The 22,357-nt window shown below is 36.7% G+C and overlaps 1 protein-coding gene across 1 annotated transcript in view; it reads right to left on the bottom strand.

Annotated features, from left to right (window-relative positions):
* The window catches only part of LOC112045181 (proton-coupled folate transporter), a 35,828-nt gene extending 26,252 nt beyond the window's left edge, over positions 1-9,576 (bottom strand). Inside the window, exon 1 of the mRNA XM_024081271.2 lies at positions 8,404-9,576. Within this exon, the coding sequence (XP_023937039.1) occupies positions 8,404-9,376 (973 nt within the window). The 5' untranslated portion in view covers positions 9,377-9,576. The remainder of the gene's footprint in view (positions 1-8,403) is intronic.
* Positions 9,577-22,357: the final 12,781 nt, after the last annotated feature.

Here is a 22,357-nt window from a genome sequence, read left to right as displayed (position 1 = left end):
AAAAAATACAAAATATAATGTAATTCAAAAATTTTTAAGATTCAACCCCTAAAGTGGTGAAAGTTTACATTGATTTACACGCGAACGAAGTCGCGGGCATCCGCTAATACATATAAGTGCTTATAAACAAAAATTACTAGTTTATTTCCAATTTACAGTACCGACTAAGATGTTAAATTAAAGATGCCTAATTATTATAATGGACTGATCAAGTAAAAACCGCTCTCCATGGATCGCTCCACGAATGTTCTAGGAGAGCCACACTGCGGGAGGAATGGCGACGGATAGTGAGGCTTGCCACCGCGCCCAAATGACGACCACGACCACTCTGTCAAGAGTGTGACGACGAAGAAGAAGAATTATTATCGTCAACATTAATATCATCCTATCATCCGAAATGACTGTTGACGACTTCAAAATAGGTAGTTAGTTAGGCGTAGCTATTTCTAGGTAGGTAAATACAATGTTTATGTACCTACTACAAACGTTAAATATCTCATTTTTATAACTATACATCTTAGCAAGATAACTAAACAAATAAGAGCAGTTACCTACTCGTTAACAAAATTAGTCGTGTTTATAACCCGAATTAACTTTAGATAAGTATTATGTTATTATAATTATTATCTACAGAATTGAGAGCCAAATTAAATGGGTCGTAGTATTTAAAATTTTCCTGTATCAGTGTCCAATAATAATTTAAACAAAACCATTTATAAATTACTAGCTTTACGCTTGCGATGTTCGCGTAGTTCCCACTGTAACCCGTGTTACTCGTTGATAATCTAGCTTTCTATTGATGAAACAGATTGGAAATCAGTCCAGTAGTACTGAAGCAAATCGTAAGAAAAAATCGTAATTAAGATTTGCGAGTAATATACTTTGCTGCTTGCTGTGCTCAAATCACAAAGTAGTAATATCGGTAAATTCTAAATTCATTTGTTTTAAGTACGCAATTTGATACGTCAGTTGACTATTTGTAAAGATTCTACCACCGGTTCGGAAGGCTGGTTCTGCTGAGAAGAAACCGGCAAGAAACTCAATAGTTGCTCTTTTAAAAAAATCATACATTATTATAATTTACACATAGGCAAGCTACAAGCATAATTCCGCTGAGTGACTTAAGTCCTTCTAATAAGGCTCTTAGAATCATTTCCAACAAATTGGTTTTATTTCTGCAATACATTATATAATGATAATGTTTATGGATTTCTTGAATATTTATCATTCTACAACATTCATGTAGAATAACATAGCTCCAAGTACATAGTGAATTCTTAAATGTACACTCGTTTTTATATTTCACTAGCGAAAGCCTGCGACTTCGTCCGCGTGGAAATCAGTTTTTCACAAATCAATCGGCAACTATGAATTTTTCCGGGATGAAAAGTTGCCTATGTGTTAATCCAGAGTAAAATCTATTTCCATTTCAAATTTCAGCAAAATCGGTTCAGTAGTTGCGGCGTTAAAGACAAACAAACATCGATACAAACTTTCGCGTTATAAAATGAGGTATATTTTGCTGAGTTCTATGTGGAAAAATTATCTTACTGTTTAATTTACTCGCTACAAACATTGATCTCCACTGTCAAACGTTTGAGATCTTTGATCTGCGACCCACTTACTATATTTAAATAGAATAAGACGTAATAGAATCTAATTACATGCTTCCTCATTTAAATAGCAAAATATGCTCAATATTTGGTATAGTTATTGTATGAAACTGTAAACAAAACTGACCTGCATGGCCCGTAAGGCAGTAATCTTCCACTGACTTTATAGATATTTCACAGTTTTTTGACGGCCTCCGTGGCACAGTGGTGTGCGCAGTGGGCTTACAAAACGGAGGTCCTGGGTTCGATCCCCGGCTGGGCAGATTGATATTTTCTTAATTAATTGATCCAGGTCTGGCTGGTGGGAGACTTCGGCTAGTTACCACCCTACCGACAAAGACGTACCGCCAAGCGATTAAGCGTTCCGGTACGATGTCGTGTAGAAACCGCAAGGGGTGAGGATTGTCATCCTCCTCCTAACAAGTTAGTCCGCTTCTTAGATTGCATCATCACTTACCTTCAGGTGAGGTTGTTGTCAAAGGCTAACTTGTAAAGTTAAAAAAAAAAACAGTAATAGATAATATTCGCTTTTTTTCAGATTTGAATGATTTGTGTTACACTAGCATGTGGGAATGAGGGCATAAAATATAGTCAACGTTACTCGCTGATAATGTAATGTTACATTGGTGATGGCATTTTTGAGAGCAACACAAAAACATAAATACTCGCATTTATTATATTAGTTGTTATTTGAAACTCAAAAGCCTTTAACTTTCAATCTCATACGATGTTTTATTTATTAGTAATTAGTAGACGCCGCGCGGTTTCACCCACGTGGTTCCCGTTCCCGTAGGAATACCGGGATAAAATATAGCCTATAGCCTTCCTCGATAAATGGGCTATCGAACTCTGAAAGAATTTTTCAAATCAGACCAGTAGACCAGTTCCCGAGATTGACGCATTCAATCAAACAAACTCTTCAGCTTTATAATATTAGTATAGATTTTGTATCCTATCGTAAAGCCGCTTTAAGAGCGCGCAGCGCGTCGGTACGATATGGATAAAATTCGAAGCGCAAACGAGACGCTGAATTATGGCTTTCACGTGAGTGAAAAGCACGGAGCGATTGACGCGCGACGCAAATTTTATGGCGTGAGCGCCAAAACCATTTTTACCTAATTGCAAGTAAATTAACTGGAGCGGACTTGGCATCAACATCAATGGCGAGTACATCACTCAACTGCGGTTCGCGGATGATGTAGTCATCATGGCACAGACTCTGGATGACCTTAGTACCATGCTCAATGACCTCAGCAGCGTTTCTCAACAGGTGGGCCTGAAAATGAACATGGGCAAAACAAAAATAATGTGTAATGCTCATGTATCGCTCCACCCAGTTATAGTTGAGAACGCTGCACTCGAAATTGTAGACGAATACATATACCTAGGACATATGATCCAGTTAGGTAGGTCCAATTTCGAGAAAGAGGTGAACCGTCGAATCCAACTCGGCTGGGCAGCATTCGGGAAGCTTCGCGACATCTTTTCGTCCGAAATTCCTCAGTGCCTGAAGACAAAAGTCTTCGAACAGTGCGTGTTGCCAGTGATGACCTATGGTTCCGAGACTTGGTCGCTAACTATGGGCCTCATAAGAAGGCTTAGAGTCACACAGCGGGCGATGGAACGAGCTATGTTAGGAGTATCTCTGCGTGATCGAATCAGAAATGAGGAGATCCGCAGAAGAACCAAAGTCACCGACATAGCTCAACGAGTTGCGAAGCTGAAGTGGCAATGGGCGGGGCACATAGTTCGAAGAGCCGATGGACGTTGGGGTCCCAAAGTGCTGGAATGGCGACCCCGCACTAGTAAGCGCAGTGTTGGCCGACCCCCCACCAGGTGGACTGACGACATCAAGCGAGTCGCAGGGATTCGCTGGATGCAGGCGGCTCAGTATCGTGATGTTTGGAAGTCCCTACAAAAGGCCTATGTCCTGCAGTGGACGTCCATCGGCTGATATGATGATATGATGAAGTAAATTAAACAACATAACGAAAAACAAAATGGCCATGTTCAAGATATATGTATACCTAATTTTCTATACAAAACAAAAATTCATGAAAATAAGTTGGTTTTCCTGAGATTGAAAGCAAAATGTGAGCAAAACATGTATTTTTCAAAAAAATAAACTATCGAGAAAAGTTTTACAAATTGTGTATTTTGTGTAGTCATAACGAAGGCTCCTAACTTTTCCAGAATCTGAGCTGCAAAACCATTTGTAACCACCAAATTACATATTGCACACTCTTAAGCTCTTTGTTAAATTATTTATCGCCTGTCACATGCTCAGGATAGTGACCGAGGGTAACGTACTCACCGAGGTATAAAATCATGCAAATAAAAAAAAATAACTTTACGGAACATCGTGCCTTAAGTTAAAATGCGTGCGCAATACAAAATTTTATAAAACCAAATAAAAAATAAATAAAAATCTAATTTCCGTAGGTACTCACTTCGAATCGAGACGGTTTTATAGTGTTGTGTGAATTCCAATAAATGTACATAAAAGATAAGTTCTTTTTTTTAAATTCTTTCCAAGTTAGCCCTTGGCTACAATCCCAATTGATGGTATTGATGCAATCTAAGATGGAAGCGAGCTAACTTGGTAGGAGGATGAAAATCCACAGCCCCTTTCGGTTTCTACACGACATCGTACTGGAACGCTAAATTGCTTGACAGTACGTCTTTGTAACCATCCAGACCTGGACCATTTAAGAAAACCTCAATCAGCCCAGCCGGGGATCGAACCCAGGACCTCCGTCTTGTAAATCCACCGCGGACAGCAATGCGCCATGGAGACCGTCAAATTAGATCTATACTAATATTATAAAGCTAAAGAGTTAGTTTGTTTGTTTGAATGCGCTAATCTCAGGAACTACTAGTCCGATTTCAAAAATTCTTTCAGTGTTAGATAGCCCATTTATTGAGTAAGGCTATAGATCATATATTATCCCCGTATTTCTACGGGGACGGGAACCACGCGGGTGAAACTGCGCGACGTCAGCTAGTCTTTACTTATAATAAATCTGTAGAAAGGTCAATTCTGTACATGAAATATATTTTCAAAATAACTATCAGGGGTGATTAGTGATCGATACTGATGCCAAAAATGCAATCAGTAAAATTTTTGTCTTTCTGTCTTTCTGTCTGTCTGTCTGTATGTTCGTTATAGAAACAAAAACTACTCGACAGATTTTAACGAAACTTTGTACAATTATTCTTCATACTCCTGGGCAGGTTATAGTATACTTTTCACCACGCTACAATCAATAGGAGCAGAGCAGTGAAGGGAAATGTTGGGAAAACGGGAGAAGTTACTCCATTTTTTAAGCTTCCGTCGCGTGTGCAGCCTTAATGGGTAGGGTAGGGGTAGGAGTAGGGTAGGGTAGAGTAGGTGTAAGGTAGGGTAGGGCAGGGTAGGGTAGGAGTAGGGTAGGGGTAGTTAAAAGTTTACATCTCACTTCACGCGGACGAAGTCGCGGGCGTCCGCTAGTTTATAATAAAGCGTTACAAACAACATAATACGTGCGTCAATTTGGTAAATGTGTTATCAATGCGTTCTCACCTACACTGATAGATCACGTATAGGGTCTATGAGTTATCAATATCCTAACATTTGACCTGCAGTCTATTATTAATGTCTTTGTGTTAAAGGAAGATGCGTATAATCGGCACTTAAATAAAACTACTTGTATGGTTTTATCTATCACCACGAAGTTTCAAAAATTTGAGCATAAAACGAAATCTATAAAATAAATCTGTAGAGAAGTCAATTCTGTACATGAAATATATTTCCAAAATAACTATCAAGGCGTGATTAGTGATCGATACTGAAAAAATGCAATCAGTAAAATTTTTGTCTGTCTGTATGTTCGTTATAGAAACAAAAACTGCTGAACGAACTTGGTACAATTTTTCCTTATACTCCTGGGCAGGTTATAGTATACTTTTAATTACGCTACGATCAATAGGAGCAGAGCAGTGAAGGGAAATGTTGGGAAAACGGGAAAATTTACTCCATTTTTTAAGCTTCCGTCGCGTGTTGAGCCTTAATGGGTTGGGTAGGGGTACGTTGGGGGTAGTGTAGGGTAGGTTAGAGGTAGTTGTAAGTTTACATCGACTTTCAAGTGGACCAAATCGCGGGCGTCCGCTAGTAAAGACTATTACCTAGAATAATGGCCACATAACGTAGAAAACGCTAAAGTTAACGATAAGTAAACCATCTTAATTACGTTCCTATATGTATGATGCGGTTCTCCGCTGAGCACAAGTCTCTTCTCAGAATGAGAGGGGTTACGCCAATACTCCACCACACCAATTAAAAAAATTCTCAGGTATGCAAGTTTCCTCACGATGTTTTTCCTTCACCGTTTGTGAAACATGATATTTAATTCCTTTAAATGCACATAACTGAAAAGTTGGAGGTGCATGCCCCGGACCGGATTCGAACCTACGCCCTCCGGAATTTGAGGCAGAGGTTATAGCCGTTGGGCTATCACGGCTTAATGTAAATTATGATTAGAAAATTACATACATTTTTGCCACATTTTTAACCGACTTCAAAGAGGAAGAGGAAACAAACTCTTCAGGTTTATCTAAACTACGAAGATTTGATTTATTTTATAGTGATAGTTTGTTTATTTGTTACATATAAGCTCCGAAACTGCTGGACTGATTTAAAAAGTTCTTTCACCAATGTAAAGCTACATTATTATGAAGTAATACTCAAACGGTGAAGGAAAACATCGTGAGTAAACCTGCATAACAGAGAATTATCTTAATTCTCTACGTGTGTGAAGTCTGTCAATCCACATTGGACCAGCGCGGTGGATTATTGGCCTAATCCCTCTTATTGTGTGAGGAGAGTCGAGCACAGCAGTGAGCCGAATGTGGGTTGATAATGAACGGAACGGGAACTACGCAGGTGAAATCGTCGAGGTCTGCTAGCAGGTAATCTAAGTATAGATATGGGGTTTTGCATATTGCAAAGCAAGTAAACTAATCACCTGCAGTAAAATATTTAGAAATAACATGTTTAAATATTTTTATTATTAATTACCGTAAGATTAAATTATGCGCGTAAAGTTTAATGAGGTAAAGTTTTACTTAAAAACAAAGCATAACAAACGTGATCTATTTTTAACGTTTAATACGACGCATTTAGGTATGTTATTTTTTTATTTCTCATATTATATCATCACATTACGTTCACATTATACAATTATGTGATAATACTTGAACTTTATTGTTAGTAAATAAAGCTAGAATTGTCCGAATGTCCCAAAATAATCTATATAATATTCATGAAGTCGTCGTCGTCATCAACCCATATTCGGCTCACTGCTGAGCTCGAGTCCCCTCTCAGAATGAGAGGGGTTAGACCAATAGTCCACCACGCTGGCCCAATGCGGATTGGCAGACTTCACACACGCAAGAATTAAGATAATTCTCTGGTATGCAGGTTTCCTCACGATGTTTTCCTTCACCGATTGAGACGCGTGATATTTAATTTCTTAAAATGCACACAACTGAAAAGTTGGAGGTGCATGCCCCGGACCGGATTCGAACCCACACCCTCCGGAATCGGAGGCAGAGGTCATATCCACTGGGCTATCACGGCTCTCATGAAGTAGGAAACAAATATTAGATTTGTCTAGAAACTGTACGATATTTGTATATCTAAACACACTATTATATAGATACTTGAGCATTTTGAAAAGTTTTCAGCTTTTGACACCTGGACCTGTAGCTATGTGGCACGTCGATTTTCTACAATCGCTAACGCTTCCAAAAAAAAAAGTATGGGAATGACATAGCGCTATCGACAGGTCACGTGATCAAGTTGTTGATTGCATCTGTCATTCCCATACATTTTGTTGGTTTTTGAAGCTTTAGCGTTTGTAGAAAGAGAATCGCCCTTGAATAGCTAAGGTAGGTACAGGTAGCCAAGTAGACTTTTACGTACAACTAGCGGACCCGCGACTTCGTTTCGTGATATTCAGTTTTCACAAATCCCGCGGGAACTATGGTTTTTTCGGGATAAGAAGTAGCCTATATGTTGCTCCATAACCTTCTCTATCTTCCAGTGAAGGTCCCGTTAAAATCAGTTCAGCGCTTACAAAACTAGCCCGACAAACAGAAAGACAGAAAAACATTTTAAAAAAGCTTGTTTTTGGTTTGGTATCGTGTAAATAACTGAGAACGTGAGAAAGCACATATATCTTGAAATACACAGACAGATACTTCAATTTCATTAATATGTATCGATAACAAAGCAAAATGAAGAAAACATTAGTTCCGAGGGCCTAGTGGCAGTTTGATACTGTTACTGTCACGTAACGTAAACGCGAATTTCTAAGGAATTGAAACAGCGCCATCTAGCGGCACTACTGCACAACTGTTTCAATTCCATATAAAATTTGCGTAAACGTCGACGTGCTAGTAACAGTATGGAAATATTGAAAACTCCCACTAGACACACAGGTTAAATTATGAAAAGTTTGCGCTGTTTCGATTGATATCATGCTTAAGATTATTGCAGGTTTATCGCATATCAACATCGAGAGAAAAAGGAAATTTACATTCGGCCATAAAAAATGAAAATAAAATTACCCTACCTACATGAACGCATGTGGCGTGTTTTTACGACAATAATTTATCACACAGAGGTTTGATAATGTAAATATTTTTGTCCCGAGAATATAATTTATATTACAAATGAGTCGTAATAATTTTGTGACCTTTTACTTAATTTATCGCTCTTGAATATATTAAGTAATAAAAGTATTTTTACCTAAAACTGGTCCCACGATGAACATGTATGCAAACATAACTAATATTATTTGCAAGCGCCGCGATCCTTGGCGCGATTTGAATGCTACGTTCACTGTTGCTGCGAAGTCTTTCGCCGAAAACATGGAGAACACCGTGATTGGTTCTTCGTTGTCGATCTTCTTCTTCTTCTTCTCCTTGAGTCTAAGAAGGATGTACACAAAGCCAGTCAGATAGAAAACACACGCCACAGTAAAAACGCCGTAATAACCGAAACGTCGCGTCATTATACCACTAAGGGCGAGTCCAATCGGCCTGCTGAGAGTCAATATAGCGGTTATAATACCTAAACGAAAAGTCCGTTCAGTATCACTAGTTATATCCGTGATGTAACTATAAACAGCCATTGTCATAGCAACACGACCACCGGCTAATGCTGGAGGGAGGCCCTCTATTAAAGCAGTTTCGTTTAATCCGACCTGAAGGAAAAATACTGTGCTCATGATTATGCCAAAAATTGATATGAGTTTTCCTAAAATTGGGAGCACCATGAAGTTCTTTCTGTTGCCTGTCCGATCGCTCCAAGCACCCACAAAAAGGGTTAATATCCCTGGCAGTGCCGTCTGTAAGGGAAAGCTCCAGGCTGTCATTCCCGCTACCATCTTCTGTACATTCTTCTCCTGTTCCGTATAATTGTGTGTGCGACCTTGCATAATGTGGCTGCATGTGTCTTCGTCGTATTTCAAATTTACTAGGCATGACTTCTCTAAACACAAATTCTGCACAGCTAAGCCCGCTAAAACACTCGGTAGCACATAACATATTACATACGGTTCCACTGTCACTTTTGATTTCAGAGCCCATGTTTTTTTTATAAACTCCTTCAAACGGCCGCTGAATTTTTTCTCCGTTTTGTTTATATCTTTCTCATACGTTTTGCATTTGCAAGAATCTATATTGAAGATCTTTTCGGGCACTTCGACCCGTAACGTCATTTTGATTATAGATTGCCAATGAACAGTTCATTTGTTTTTAACATACTATGCAATATATTATTTTGTTTTTAAATTCGCGTATATTAGTTATTATTTTTAATTCGACAGTCGCGACTGCACCGTAGCGCGTGCGGCTTGCGTTATGCAGTTAAGTAGTATCGCAACGACTGTTTTTGTCGGCTTCTACTCGACTACTGCCTATCAAGTAACTGTTGTTACTTTTTAATTTGTCATTAATCTCGCTTTGAATACGTTGCTCCGCTGAACTTAGTTTATTCAGATACTGAAATAGACTATCACGTTCATTCTTAACACTGCGACCTTCCCATGGCTCGCCTTGGGAATTCGTGGATGAATGTGCCCTAATGTTATCAAAGTTGTTTTTATTTATTCCAATAATTAGACTAATTTGACTACGTGTTTCAATCAATATTTATACGTAATACAGACAACACGTACATGTACGTCCTAATTTTTTTTTGTAAAGTCGGTCAAGATGAAAATTGCGTAATGATATTATAAATTAGATGGATGCCATTGACACTGGGTCTAATTTGTGAATGAGCTATAAATAAAAAGCAATTTTGTCCCCAAGGCTTTTAATTGAAGGTGCTCTCTTTCCTGAAATTGGATTTAAACATTATATCTGCCGAGGGTCGAACATTTTTTGTAATTTAATTTTGAACACTTCCCTGACAACAGATTTTTCTTTTTCTTTTAATTTTGATGACTCAGTTTGATTGTTTAATTTGGAAAAAATTAAAAAATAGTAGGTACCAGATATTAGTTGTCTCCGGTGTAATTTGGCTGGGATTTTCAACCGAAGAAGCTAAGAGCTTTTAGATCCTTAAAATTCCAAATAAATCATATTCATCATTAAAGTGCCATATTCGGCTCATTGTTGAGTGATTAGGCTATATGTCCACCAACGCTGGTCCAACGCGGATTCATATACTACGAAGAGAATTAAGAGAAGTCCCAGGAATGCATATTTCGTCACGATGTTTTTCCTTCGACTTTTAATCCATGTGATATATATTTTTTAAAACGCACATGTCCCGGACCGGATTCGAACCTACGCTCTCCGAACTAAAAGTAGAGGTCATATACACTGGGCTATCATGGCTTCCGTGACCTAATAACTTTCATTTTTGAATACTTAAAGTTACCATGCCCATTGTAAGACAACACAACTTAAAGTTTCTTCTGAGTTCTATCTGAATACCTACCGTATGAAAATCTACCCAGTATTTTATAATAATATAAAAAGACAAACATCGAGACCAAGTGTTCATTTACACAAGCGGCAACTCTACAGATTAATAAATATACTAAGATAATACTAATATAATAAAGCTAAAGATTTTTTAAACACTGATCTCTTTATCAGTTAGGATTAGGGACCAACCAACTACTGAGACCAATCATAGTCATAGAAAATCCTAAATTCCGAGTGTAAGGATTCTTACCTTACAGACAAAATGGGATTAAATGCTGATGAAGGTTCGGGTTTTTAGTATAATACAAGCCTAGGACATTCGCGACTCCGTTCGTGTGAAATTTTGTTTTTTACATACGAAGGCGTCTTATAGGAACCGTAGATAAAAACAACAGAGCTATTAATATTGGCATAGTAACTGTGTGTGTAATCAACCCATATTCGGCTCACTGCTGAGCTCGAGTCACCTCTCAGAATAAGAGGGGGTTAGGCCAATAGTCCACCACGCTGGCCCAATGCGGATTGGCAGACTTCACACACGCAGAGAATTAAGAAACTCTCTGGTATGCAGGTTTCCTCACGATGTTTTCCTTCACCGATAGATTTCCTTCACCGATAGTAACTGTAAATACAGTGAAATAAAATAATATTTATATCTGATATAACCTTCAACACTAATTTAATGCACTGTCTAACTTTTTGTAGAATCCTTAATATTTTGTTAAAAAACAGTTAGTTATGTCAATTTGGTTAAATGTTTCAGAAAAAAATCTTTTAAAGTACGTAATTTTTGAGAATATCTAAATTTCCTTGTGGCCAGTAAAATAGCCACTGGCCAGTGGTAGTGAACGGTCACTAATCATCACAGTAACATCACTGGCTAGTAAATGGGATATTGACGACATCCTACAAATTAACGTAAATGATTGTAAAATAATACAATACTGTAAATAAGAAATATATTTCCTATTCAGCCTTTAATTATTTTAAGACAGAAAAACTTTACATAGTAATTAAAACAAATTAAAATTTGTTTTAAAGTAAAAGTATTAATTTAAAACAAAGTTAAAAGAACATTTTTTCGTTTAACAAGACCACTTATTTACATTGGCGGATTCCAAAAAAAAAATTAACTACTCCACCTGGGGTGCTGAAGGAGACGATGATAATGATACGAGTAGATGGTAGTTGTGGTGGCAGAAACAAAAACTTTTGAAATGGTTTTAACGAAAACGTTAAAAGTTTACAAGACCTGTTTTTTTTACTTTGAGTATATGTAATTGTTCTATTTAAAGCTAAATCTATTTCATCAACACTTGTGAATACATTACTGATAATCGCGTTAACAGCCAGATTGTTGCCAAAATTTTGTGCACGGTGGCAGGATAAGCACCTTCTTTAAAATTGGCCGATTTATCAAATAAAACGCGCCGAATTGAACCTTGGCCAGTTTACTGTCTAGCGGGTCGTAAATGTGCGTATAGATTCAACATTCAATTAAAAATCTGTTAGTGAATGTCCAGATTACTGGCCACTTTGTATGAGGCATACTTTAAAGGGTTATTCGATTTATAAATTATAGATGTCGATTTTATATAATAAGTAATAATGCGAAGTGACATTGACGCAATTTACAATGGAAGTATTGTTGAAAATATCCGTTGAAATTTTACGTTATTGCTGCTAATTGGTCTATTGTGTGGGGACTATCATATTATGGTATTGATAAATAGTACAATTAAATGATTTTTGTAAAATAATGACGGCTGTTGTCAACCGAAAATATAATATGGAGGTACATTGTTTGTAACTATGTCTAAAAAGATCAGGCGCTGTGAGAATGTGAGTAGGTATAAAAAATCGAGAACCGAATTTTGTTTACAATTTTGTACTCAGGAAAACATAATCGTCAAACACGAACACCATGTATCTACTATTACGGTTATTTAAGACTAAATATAAAGCTCTTTTATTATTGGATCAGCAAACAAATAACCCGTAATACTATATTTTCTCCTTACCACAATACTATGGTGGCGGCAGATCGTTCACTTTACGGGTTGACTCGTATTTATTGTTTAATTTTTCCTGTTAATTTAGTTTCCCGTATATGTTAATTTTGTTATTTTATTACTCTGTTCTTTTTTGTTTCATTATTTTATTTTACTTAGTATAAATCATATAATATGTAATCATGTATAAGTTTTAAGTTAACCATAGTCGTAGACACGTCCGTGAACACACAAGGTTTCACATGAAAACCAGCGCCACAGCTCGCTGTGGCATCGTGCTGAGGTGGATACCTTTTTTGTCCACGACCAGATATTTGTATGTTCTGTTTGTTTATTTTATTTTATTACTTAAACAAATTAAGATATTCTATTCTATTCTATTCTAGTCTACTCAGATTAATTATTATAATTATAAGGAGATAGATTATACCCTGGATTAATACAAAGTAAATTCCCTGGATTATTGCGGGATAACTGAAAAATAGTACTCACTCCGGAGCGCTGTAAAACCTTAGCTGTTGACTTATTGAAAAATGTTTCATATAAAAGTTGTTTCCCAAAAAATTATCTACAAAAATGGTCTGATGTTACTTTTTCGTAAAATGATAACAAAACAGTTATATCGAAAAATATATATTATTATATTTCTGGAATTTCTGAAAATTTTTGCTTATAACTTTTTTATTTATTGACAAAAAAAGTTACTGAACCAAAGTTCGACAAAAAGTTACTGAACCAAAGTTGTAGAGAATTTAATTTCGCTAAAAAAATATTAACAATTTTTTTTTATCAGACGATATATTTTGTAAACTATGATATGTAGACTCGTATGAACTCGTATGATATATCGTAAAAACCATTTCAACCCTTATTTTCAAGATGGTGGCCGCGGGACAAGGGTGGCGACCCCACAAACTTGGTTTTACCTCCCCTACACAGCAAAAAAATTATATTGCGTCCTCTAAAAAACGCAAGGTACCTAAGGCCTAAAAAATGTAACATTTCAATGGACTAACCGGCCAAAATTTATCGAAGGTTAGTGACATTTCTATATTTAAATTCTTTAACAATGCGTGATTAATTTGTTTGTATTATTGCCTTGTGTATAGATAGGTAAATATATTTTTCTGTTGGGCAGTTACAAATACGGCGACCAACCATAGACCATTGGACCATGGCATTGAAAGCAGATGCAGCTTGCTATTTATCACTTACTATTATTTTTTTTCGTTTTTCGTTTAATGACAAGACAAGACAAGAAAAATATGCTTGGGTGTCTTAAGCACATATTGAGCGTGAATAAAAAGAGACTTACAAAATGCATTTTCACTACTCTTGCTCAAAAACACTGTCATATTACCACTCCACAGCGGGGCTAAGCAAGCATTTCAGCCTCTAGGGGCTAAAGTAATTTTGTTTTTTTAATTCTTGTCTGTTACGAGTAATAGCCAAGTACTAGCCTCCTATAAATGGAGGAGGTTTTATTCTAAATTAGAATCATTATAGGTACGCCCTGGTTGTTTTGAAAAATAAATAAAAAACTTTAAATTGGAATGAAATGCAGCGTTCTTGTCAGTGGAATGCGTTAATTTTTTCATTTATTTTTTATTGAGTTGCGAATAGACCGAGATTTGAAGACATGGGACATCCTTTACGGTTTACTTTACCTTTGCCTTTTTCTCATGTAAAAAAATAAAATTAAAAAGCAGAAGAATTTAAAAAACAATTGGCGTGAATAATACACACTTGGTTTTTTTTCAGAAAATAATTGTTTTGTAATCGTAACTTACATATTTTTTAACAATAATTGTTATTGTTATCTTCATCTATTGAGAATGGTGATCCTAATTTGGAGATGGATGAAATTTTCAATCTGTTACCATCAAAGTCCAGACGCATTTACTTAAATACTTACCTACGAAAAAATTAATAAGTGAAGAAAACAACAACGAATGATTCACTTACGAAAGGAGTTTTTCAAACTACTATCTCCCACGTTTACCTCACATACTCATTATTCATCTTTACAGTAGTCGGAAATTATGTTACCGGGTAAAAGCATCTCCCATAATATCCAAAATTGTAGACTTTGTACATTTAATTTTCAATTAAAATAAATCATTGAATATTGAACTAAACTATTTTATTTTCTCGCAATCGTAGTGAAAAGCAGAGTGTAACACGTGGGGCTAAACCCATTATAAACTCGGTTTCTATTTAGGCGGCCTAAAAATACCTCGTATATAAATAGCTCATAGAGTCATAGCTCATAGAGTCGCGAAGCTGAAGTGGCAATGGGCAGGCCACATAGTTCGAAGAGCCGATGGATATTGGGGTCCCAATGGCGACCCCGCACTGGAAAGCGCAGTGTTAGTCGACCCCCCACTAGGCGGACCGAGGGCATCAAGCGGGTTGCAGGGAGCCGTTCCCACCCTACCGACAAAGACGTACCGCCAAGCGATTTAGCTTTCCGGTACGATGTCGTGTAGAAACCGAAAGGAGTGTGGATTTCATCCTACTCTTAACAAGTTAGCCCACTTCCATCTTAGATTGCATCATCATTTACCATCAGCTGAGATTGTAGTCAAGGGCTAGCTTGTAGAAAGTAAAAAAAAATCCTGTACTATTAACATCACGTGGGTCTTCTAATTGTTCCTTCAACTGTTACTATCTAAAAAAAAATTTAATAAAAAAAATACAACCGACTTCAAAACCTAAAAACGTACCCACTAAACTAAAAAGTGAAAAATAACATCATGATATGTTCTACCTGCTGATCAGTATGAAGGCGGTGCTAAGCCGGTGATGTATTAATTCAAGCCATGTGAGAATATCTTATAGATTTAGATTTTGCAGACAGTGTTGTTTCATGTGGTCCTGTCAGAAATGGCTTAAATTAAGACAACACCGGCTAAGCACCGCCTTCATACTGATCAGCAGGCAGAACATATCATGATGTTATTTTTCACTTTTTAGTTTAGTGGGTACGTTTTTAGGTTTTGAAGTCGGTTGTATTTTTTTTATTAAAATTTTTATTATTTTTCCATTTTTAGTGTAAAATTTCATCTCAAACGAATACATCAGACCCCTAATGACAGTCACAACCCATTTTGGTACAAATATCTCAGCAATACAAATTAATCGAGCCCAAGCACAAGGTAGCTACCGTAAACCGTTAAGGGGTTCCCTTAATTGACCTTGGTCTTCATCATCAGACCCCTAATAACAGACAAAACTCATCTAGGTCGAAAGTTCTCAGCAATACGAATTAATCAAGGCCAAACACTAGGTAGTTACTGTAAACTGTTAAGGAGTTCCCTTAATTGTCCTTGGTCTTCATCACCAAACCCCTAAATGAGAGTCACAACCTATCTATGTGGAAAGTTCTCATTAATACAAATTAATCAAGCCCAAACACAAGGTAACTGCTGTAAATCAAGCCATGTGAGAAGAGCCATGTTCATGAAATTGTAGTGCTTAAAAGTACTAAATGGAAAAGTATACGAACACACTAGACACCCATATAATTTTTGAAAGTTCCCCTCCATTTCTCCAGGATTCCATCATCAGACCTTAACACGATGGCAATGGGACCAAATGGGAACTATACCGTTTCAAACAAAAAAAGAAATTTTGAAATCGGTCCAGGCGTCTTTAAGTAATCGGTGTACATACATAAAAAAAAAATACCGACCGAATTGAGAACCCTCCTTTTTGAAGTCGGTTAATAAAGTAAACCTTTTATGACGATAATACATACATTGTGATTGAGCACGTAAAAAATTATGCGTTCTTGAGCGTAAATAAATAAATATGACGTTTTGGCTATTTATTAACAATAGATCGAGATTTATTAATAACGCTCCGTGAAATTGTAGGTAATTGCGCAATTTAAGAATATAATTATTAATGATGAAAAATTTTCAAAGAGTAATTATTGCTTAAATGGAGATGGTCCAAAATTGTATGGATCCCAGGATCAGTCAATGTACCGTGGCGGAAATAAAAGGAAATAAAATTTTCAACTATTTTCGAATATACAAATCTACGAATTTAGTTTAATTCTTTCGAAATAATATTCATCCTCTCCCAAGAAATGCAACACGTGCAATAAGGGTAACAATGGCGGATTGACGGCGTTTTCAACGCAATAATCATTTTGACGTTTGCTGTCAAATGTCATGTCATAGTTGCTTTAAGGGCGCCATCTTGTTAAAACTCAAAAACTTGGGTTTAAATTTTATTTATTTGTTTTTATTTAGTTACATTTATTGACTTATTTAAATGTTAACAAATACCCTGTATTTTTTAAATTTTAATGATACGGGGTACAAGAGTGGACCTGTAATGGACCATTTCCTTAATGAAACAAGGATTTCACTAATTGTCATCATTGTCACTGCTGGACATTGGCCTCCTGCTGGCCTATTTACTATTATGGTTTTTATTATCAACCCATCAAAATAAAAAACAAATCAATTGACAAAATGTCATCCACATACTATGATACAAATTACAAATGTCTTCCGGTACTTACGGTGTATATTATATAGTATGTAGATGACACTTTGTTGTTCACTTCAATCAGTTGATAATAGAGACCAAATTAGTGCATTTAGGCCACTGGCAGGTTAATTCACTAACATTGACGTATCTATGTTAGTTGACATACTTATACGAAATTGAGATTATATCTTACAAATGTCATCCGGTGCCTACTGACGACCCTTCGTACGTTTACATAGTAATAGATAGACAGACATTTCTCTTTTGATTTGATGTTTATTTTAACAGGTTACATTGACCTCTTAAAATAAAAGGACTCACAATCATGTAGAAAATTTCTCTTAAAACTGGCCAATTTTCCTTTGACAGTTTTAGAATTATTGGTAAAGAAAATTATACCTAAAGGCCTTTAGATATAGTCCAATATTCAATAAAATCCCACATTCAGAGCAAATTCAACCCTAAGGATTGAGTTTAAGGTTGAATTTGCAAATGTGACTACTTGAATTGAGTGCTAAGAAGTTGTGTTTGGCACTCATTGAGTGGGGACATTTTTTGGTTGGTGATTGTGCATCCACTTTTTAATAGGAGATCGATGGATTGTTATTATAGACCAAATAATATAGTAAATAGGCCAGCTGTTAGTACTTCCAAACATCACGGCAAACTTTGTCTATTATGCTCTCTTCTACCTACCTACCTACCTATCTATTATCTATGATTGTTTTTCCTATTACAGTGAATATGAAATTAATGTATGAATTAATAATAGGTGTAATATCTAAAGCAAAGCGCCTTGTATTATTAAACAGCAATAACGTTGACTGGACGTATTTGAAGCATTTTCAGTGTGCGAAGAATTTTAATATTATACATTTTGGCAGCAACCTTGCCTGTACCCTAATTATGTCATCATCATCATTAACAGCTGGGCATAGACCTCTTGCATAGATTTCTAAATGCCACGGTCTCGTGCCGCCACCGTCCAGCGGCTCCCTGCAACCCACTTGATGTCTTCGGTCCATCTAGTGGGGGTCGACCAACACTGAGCTTTACAACACAATCTTTACTTCGAACTATATACCCTGTCCATTGCCACTTCAGCTTCGCGACTCACTGAGCGATGTCAGTGACTTTTGGTTCTTCTACGGATCTCCTAATTTCTGAGTCGATGACACAGAGAAATCCAAGCACAACTCGATCCATCGCCTCCTGAGTTACTTTAAGCCTTCTCATGAGACCTACAGTTAGCGATCAAGTCTCGGATCCGTAAATCATTACTGGCAACACGCACTTATCGAAGACCTTTGTCTTCAGGCACTGATGAATTTTGGATGTAAAGATGTCGCGGAATTTACCGAACGCTACCCAACCGAACTGGATCCGGCGGTTCACCTCTTTCTCAAAATTGTATCTGATGTTAAGAGTAAAACCATCACCTGCCCGTCAGCCTAACGCAAAATATCTTATAAGCCTTACCCTGTGTGATTTCTCACAACAACCTCAGAAAACGGTATGGTGAAAATAACTACTTCCAGTACCCCAGACAAAATATAAGTTTTCGCAAACAGTTCTATTGCTGCAATAGCGACTTTAAGGTTATTTGCTACTTATTTAAGGACAAAAATTGTGTCAATGGTCCCGTGGATAGCTGATTCAGCCACAGACAATTAGGTCCATGAGTATTTAAACCACCAACAAATATCTACTTTTAATAAAAAAATGCTAAACTTTGACATTAATTTTTTTGAGAAAGGTCGAAAGACTGTAAGTACTGCTTTGTAGGTCGTTTATTCCATTTACGCAAACGATATCTATATTAAAGAGTAGTACAGTACAGTACAATTTTTGGAACCTAGAGAGTCACAAATCAGAACAAATTGAGAGACGATCTTTCAAAATTGCCTGTACAAAAGCTTATTGTATTTTTATTATCATTGATTTCATATTATTGAAATTCAAATTACTACTGCAGTTTTAACGAGTAGGTAAATTGCTATTTAAATATACGCAGGCATTATTTTGTATGTTTCGTGTGAATGCACCCGTAAAACACTATATAAAAATCAATATTTAGCTATAAAATATACAGATAAGTAAAGGACTAGCAGACGGTAGTCGTTTCACCGTCGTAGCTAACTTTTAACTGATATAACCTTCCTTCATCAACATTAACAATTTAAATTCGGCTCTATGTTGAGCACGAGACTGCGGATTGGTAGGCTTTACACACGTAGAGAATCAAGCAAATTCTCTGTTTTGCAGGTTTTCTCACGAGGTTTTTTCTTCACCGTTTGAGACACGAGATACTTAAATGCACATACTTACCTGAAAAGTTGGAGGTGCATGCCCCGGACCGGATTCGAACCTATACCCTCCGAATAGAAGGCAGAGGTTATATCCACTGAGGTATCACAGCTCTATGCTATGTGTTTGACTCTAAAAGCAATTTATTTGCATCACGCTAAGGTATTCAGTGGTACACACAGCTTATTCCTGGAACACTTCCAAATTCGCTTTAGCTGTAGTAGGCTTTGTGGTCAAAGTGAATAATTAATTGTGTGTACTTTGTTGCACTATGCCAAGTGGCGGTGTAGTTATAATTTCACCTAAAATGTAGTTATGGCATGGATTTTCAACATTGGTTTGTATTTAACTGTAATGTTACATATGTTATCACTTTTGTTTAGAATTGCTTCGTTGGTTTTGTGGTTAATGTGCGTTTTTGGATCACGAAGTGCTGGATTCATGTCCAGGGTAGGGATTTTATTTTTTTAATTTTTTACAATTTAGCCCTTGACTAGAATGTCATCTGACGGGAAGTAATGATGCAATGTAAGATGGTAGCGGGCTAACTTGTTAGGAGTTATATAAGCACTGTAGATAAATTGGCATCCTTTTGTTGTCGATGTCCAGTCGATTCGCACAAAACGTTTCGCATCGACGTTTCTGATAAGAACAGCGAAGATGTGAAATACCCTTCCGGCTTCTGTGTTTCCTAACACTTATGATTTGTTCACCTACAAGACAAGAGTGATTAGGCATTTTCTAGGCAAGCGCGCTCCAATCTAGACCTCATGATTGTAGTCAAGCGCAGGGCCATACGGCGAACGGAGCAGTCGCTCCAGGCGACAAATCCTAGAGAGCGCCTAAATGATAATCCTTCTCAACCGTAGACGTCACTGCGCCTGATATTCAATTAGTCACCTCAGAGTATGGTCAAGATCTTCGCGTTCCATTCTTACTTTACACTCCTAATTTGGTATAGGTATCTGCATATTATTAGGAGCAAACAGGAGAGGCGCCATAATTGGATCTCGCTCCATTTTAAAATTTACTTCAGGCCGGCGCTGGTCAAGCGCAAATCTATTTTGAATAACAAAAAAAATATTGTAATGATTTGTATTGATTACTGGATTTGTATTGCCTTAATAGTTTATTATATTGTATGGTTAATGATGTTATCAGAATAGCAGCTAAAAGCTTTCACATACATGTGGTAAACCACTTTTGCGATCAAACGCTCGGTGCGGCCAGAGGTTTATAAAATTATGGATACTAGGTATTTGCATTAAATTAAACTATGTGTTTTTGCTACTGCTACTATTTCACGTGACGAAATATTTTTTTTTAACTATAGGGATGATGACAGTTTTTTAAATTGTATATAAACTAGCGGACGCCCGCGACTTCGTCCGCGTAAATTTCGATGTCAAGTTTACTACTACCCCTACCCTACCCTACCCCTACCTTACCTACACCCTACCCCCATCCTACCCCTAGCCTCCCCGTACCCTATCCCTTTCTTACCCCTATCCCACCCTTACCCCTATCTCACGCCTATCCTACCCCTACCCTACCACTTCCCTATCCTACCCGTACCTCTACCCTACCACTACCCTACCTCTATCCCTACCTTACCACTACCCTACCCTGGCCCTACCCCTACACTACCCCTACGCTTCCCTACCCGTACCCTACCCTACCCTATAACTTCTCTATCTTACTCCTACCCTTAGCAAAATCGGTCCAGTCCTTCGAGAGTGGTTGTATGACCTAGAGAAATAGAGACTTCTATGCTAATAATATAAAGAGGTAAAGTTCGTGTGGTTGTAGGAGGTAATCTCTGGATCTACTGGACCGATTTGGAAAATTGTTTAACCAATAGAAAGCTACGTTATTTGCGAGTGTCATAGGCTATGTCTGATCTCCATATTCACACGGGAACGGGAACTACGTAAATGAAAGCGCCGGGCGTCATATAGCGGAAATTCTGCGTCTTTTAGAAATTTTGTATTATCTCCGAAACTATTTAAGTAATTAACATACTGGAAAGGGCAAATCTTATCTCCATAATATCCTTGTGATTATTAAATAATTTATTTTAATAAGGACTAAAGTTTAGTTGTATAAATAATGACGTTAACCTAAGTATATAAAATTAATAATTTTTAAAACACAAAAGGTACTATATCTGCTAATATATAGAAGATAGATATATGGTGTCGCGGACTTATTTGTAGAACTTTTAAAGATACATAAAGTCTCCATACATTAATTTCAATTTTACTCAATAGTTAAGGCAGCGCATGCGAATAAGTCTGTTTAAGAGGATTTTCAGTCCGACCTGTATGACAAAAACTGTGATAACTCGACTAATATATATGATACCAATATAAAATATAGCCTATAGCACTCCCCGATAATGTAGCATTCTACAGGTGAAAGAATTTTTAAAATCGGACCAGTAGTTCCGAAGATTACCCCATTTAAAAAATGTGACAAACTTACAAACTTACAAACTTTACCTCTTTATAATATTAGTATAGATATAGATTAGTATAGATTAGGAGTATGCTAATAGTAAAGCAATTTTGTATTAAGTAACAGGATATCTGCGATCATTACTTTCGGAGCTACAGGGATTTAAAGGGTCAGATTTCAGATCCCTGAAAAACGCCCTGTACAAAATGATACGAACTAATGACGTCGTAGGCAATTAATGATAGTTATATTTGTATGGGCGTTTAAACAAAATTACTAATATCTTTGTTATTTGTGCGTTTATGTTTATTGTTTCTATATTAAAAAATGTCACATTTAATGTAAGGAAGCTAAAACTGTATGAACTTTCATCTGATTACGATAAAAGATTTTTAATAGATTTTGAAATTTTATAATCTTATTTATTTTGCAAATATCCAGACAGTCTTTGCTTTTTATGTATAAATTAGTTAACATTGA

Source organism: Bicyclus anynana, chromosome 20 (assembly GCF_947172395.1).
Source record: "Bicyclus anynana chromosome 20, ilBicAnyn1.1, whole genome shotgun sequence".
In the NCBI taxonomy this organism is placed as follows: Eukaryota; Metazoa; Arthropoda; class Insecta; order Lepidoptera; family Nymphalidae; genus Bicyclus; species Bicyclus anynana.
Note: the sequence above shows the minus strand (reverse complement) of the source record. Positions and strands in the feature narration are given on the sequence as shown.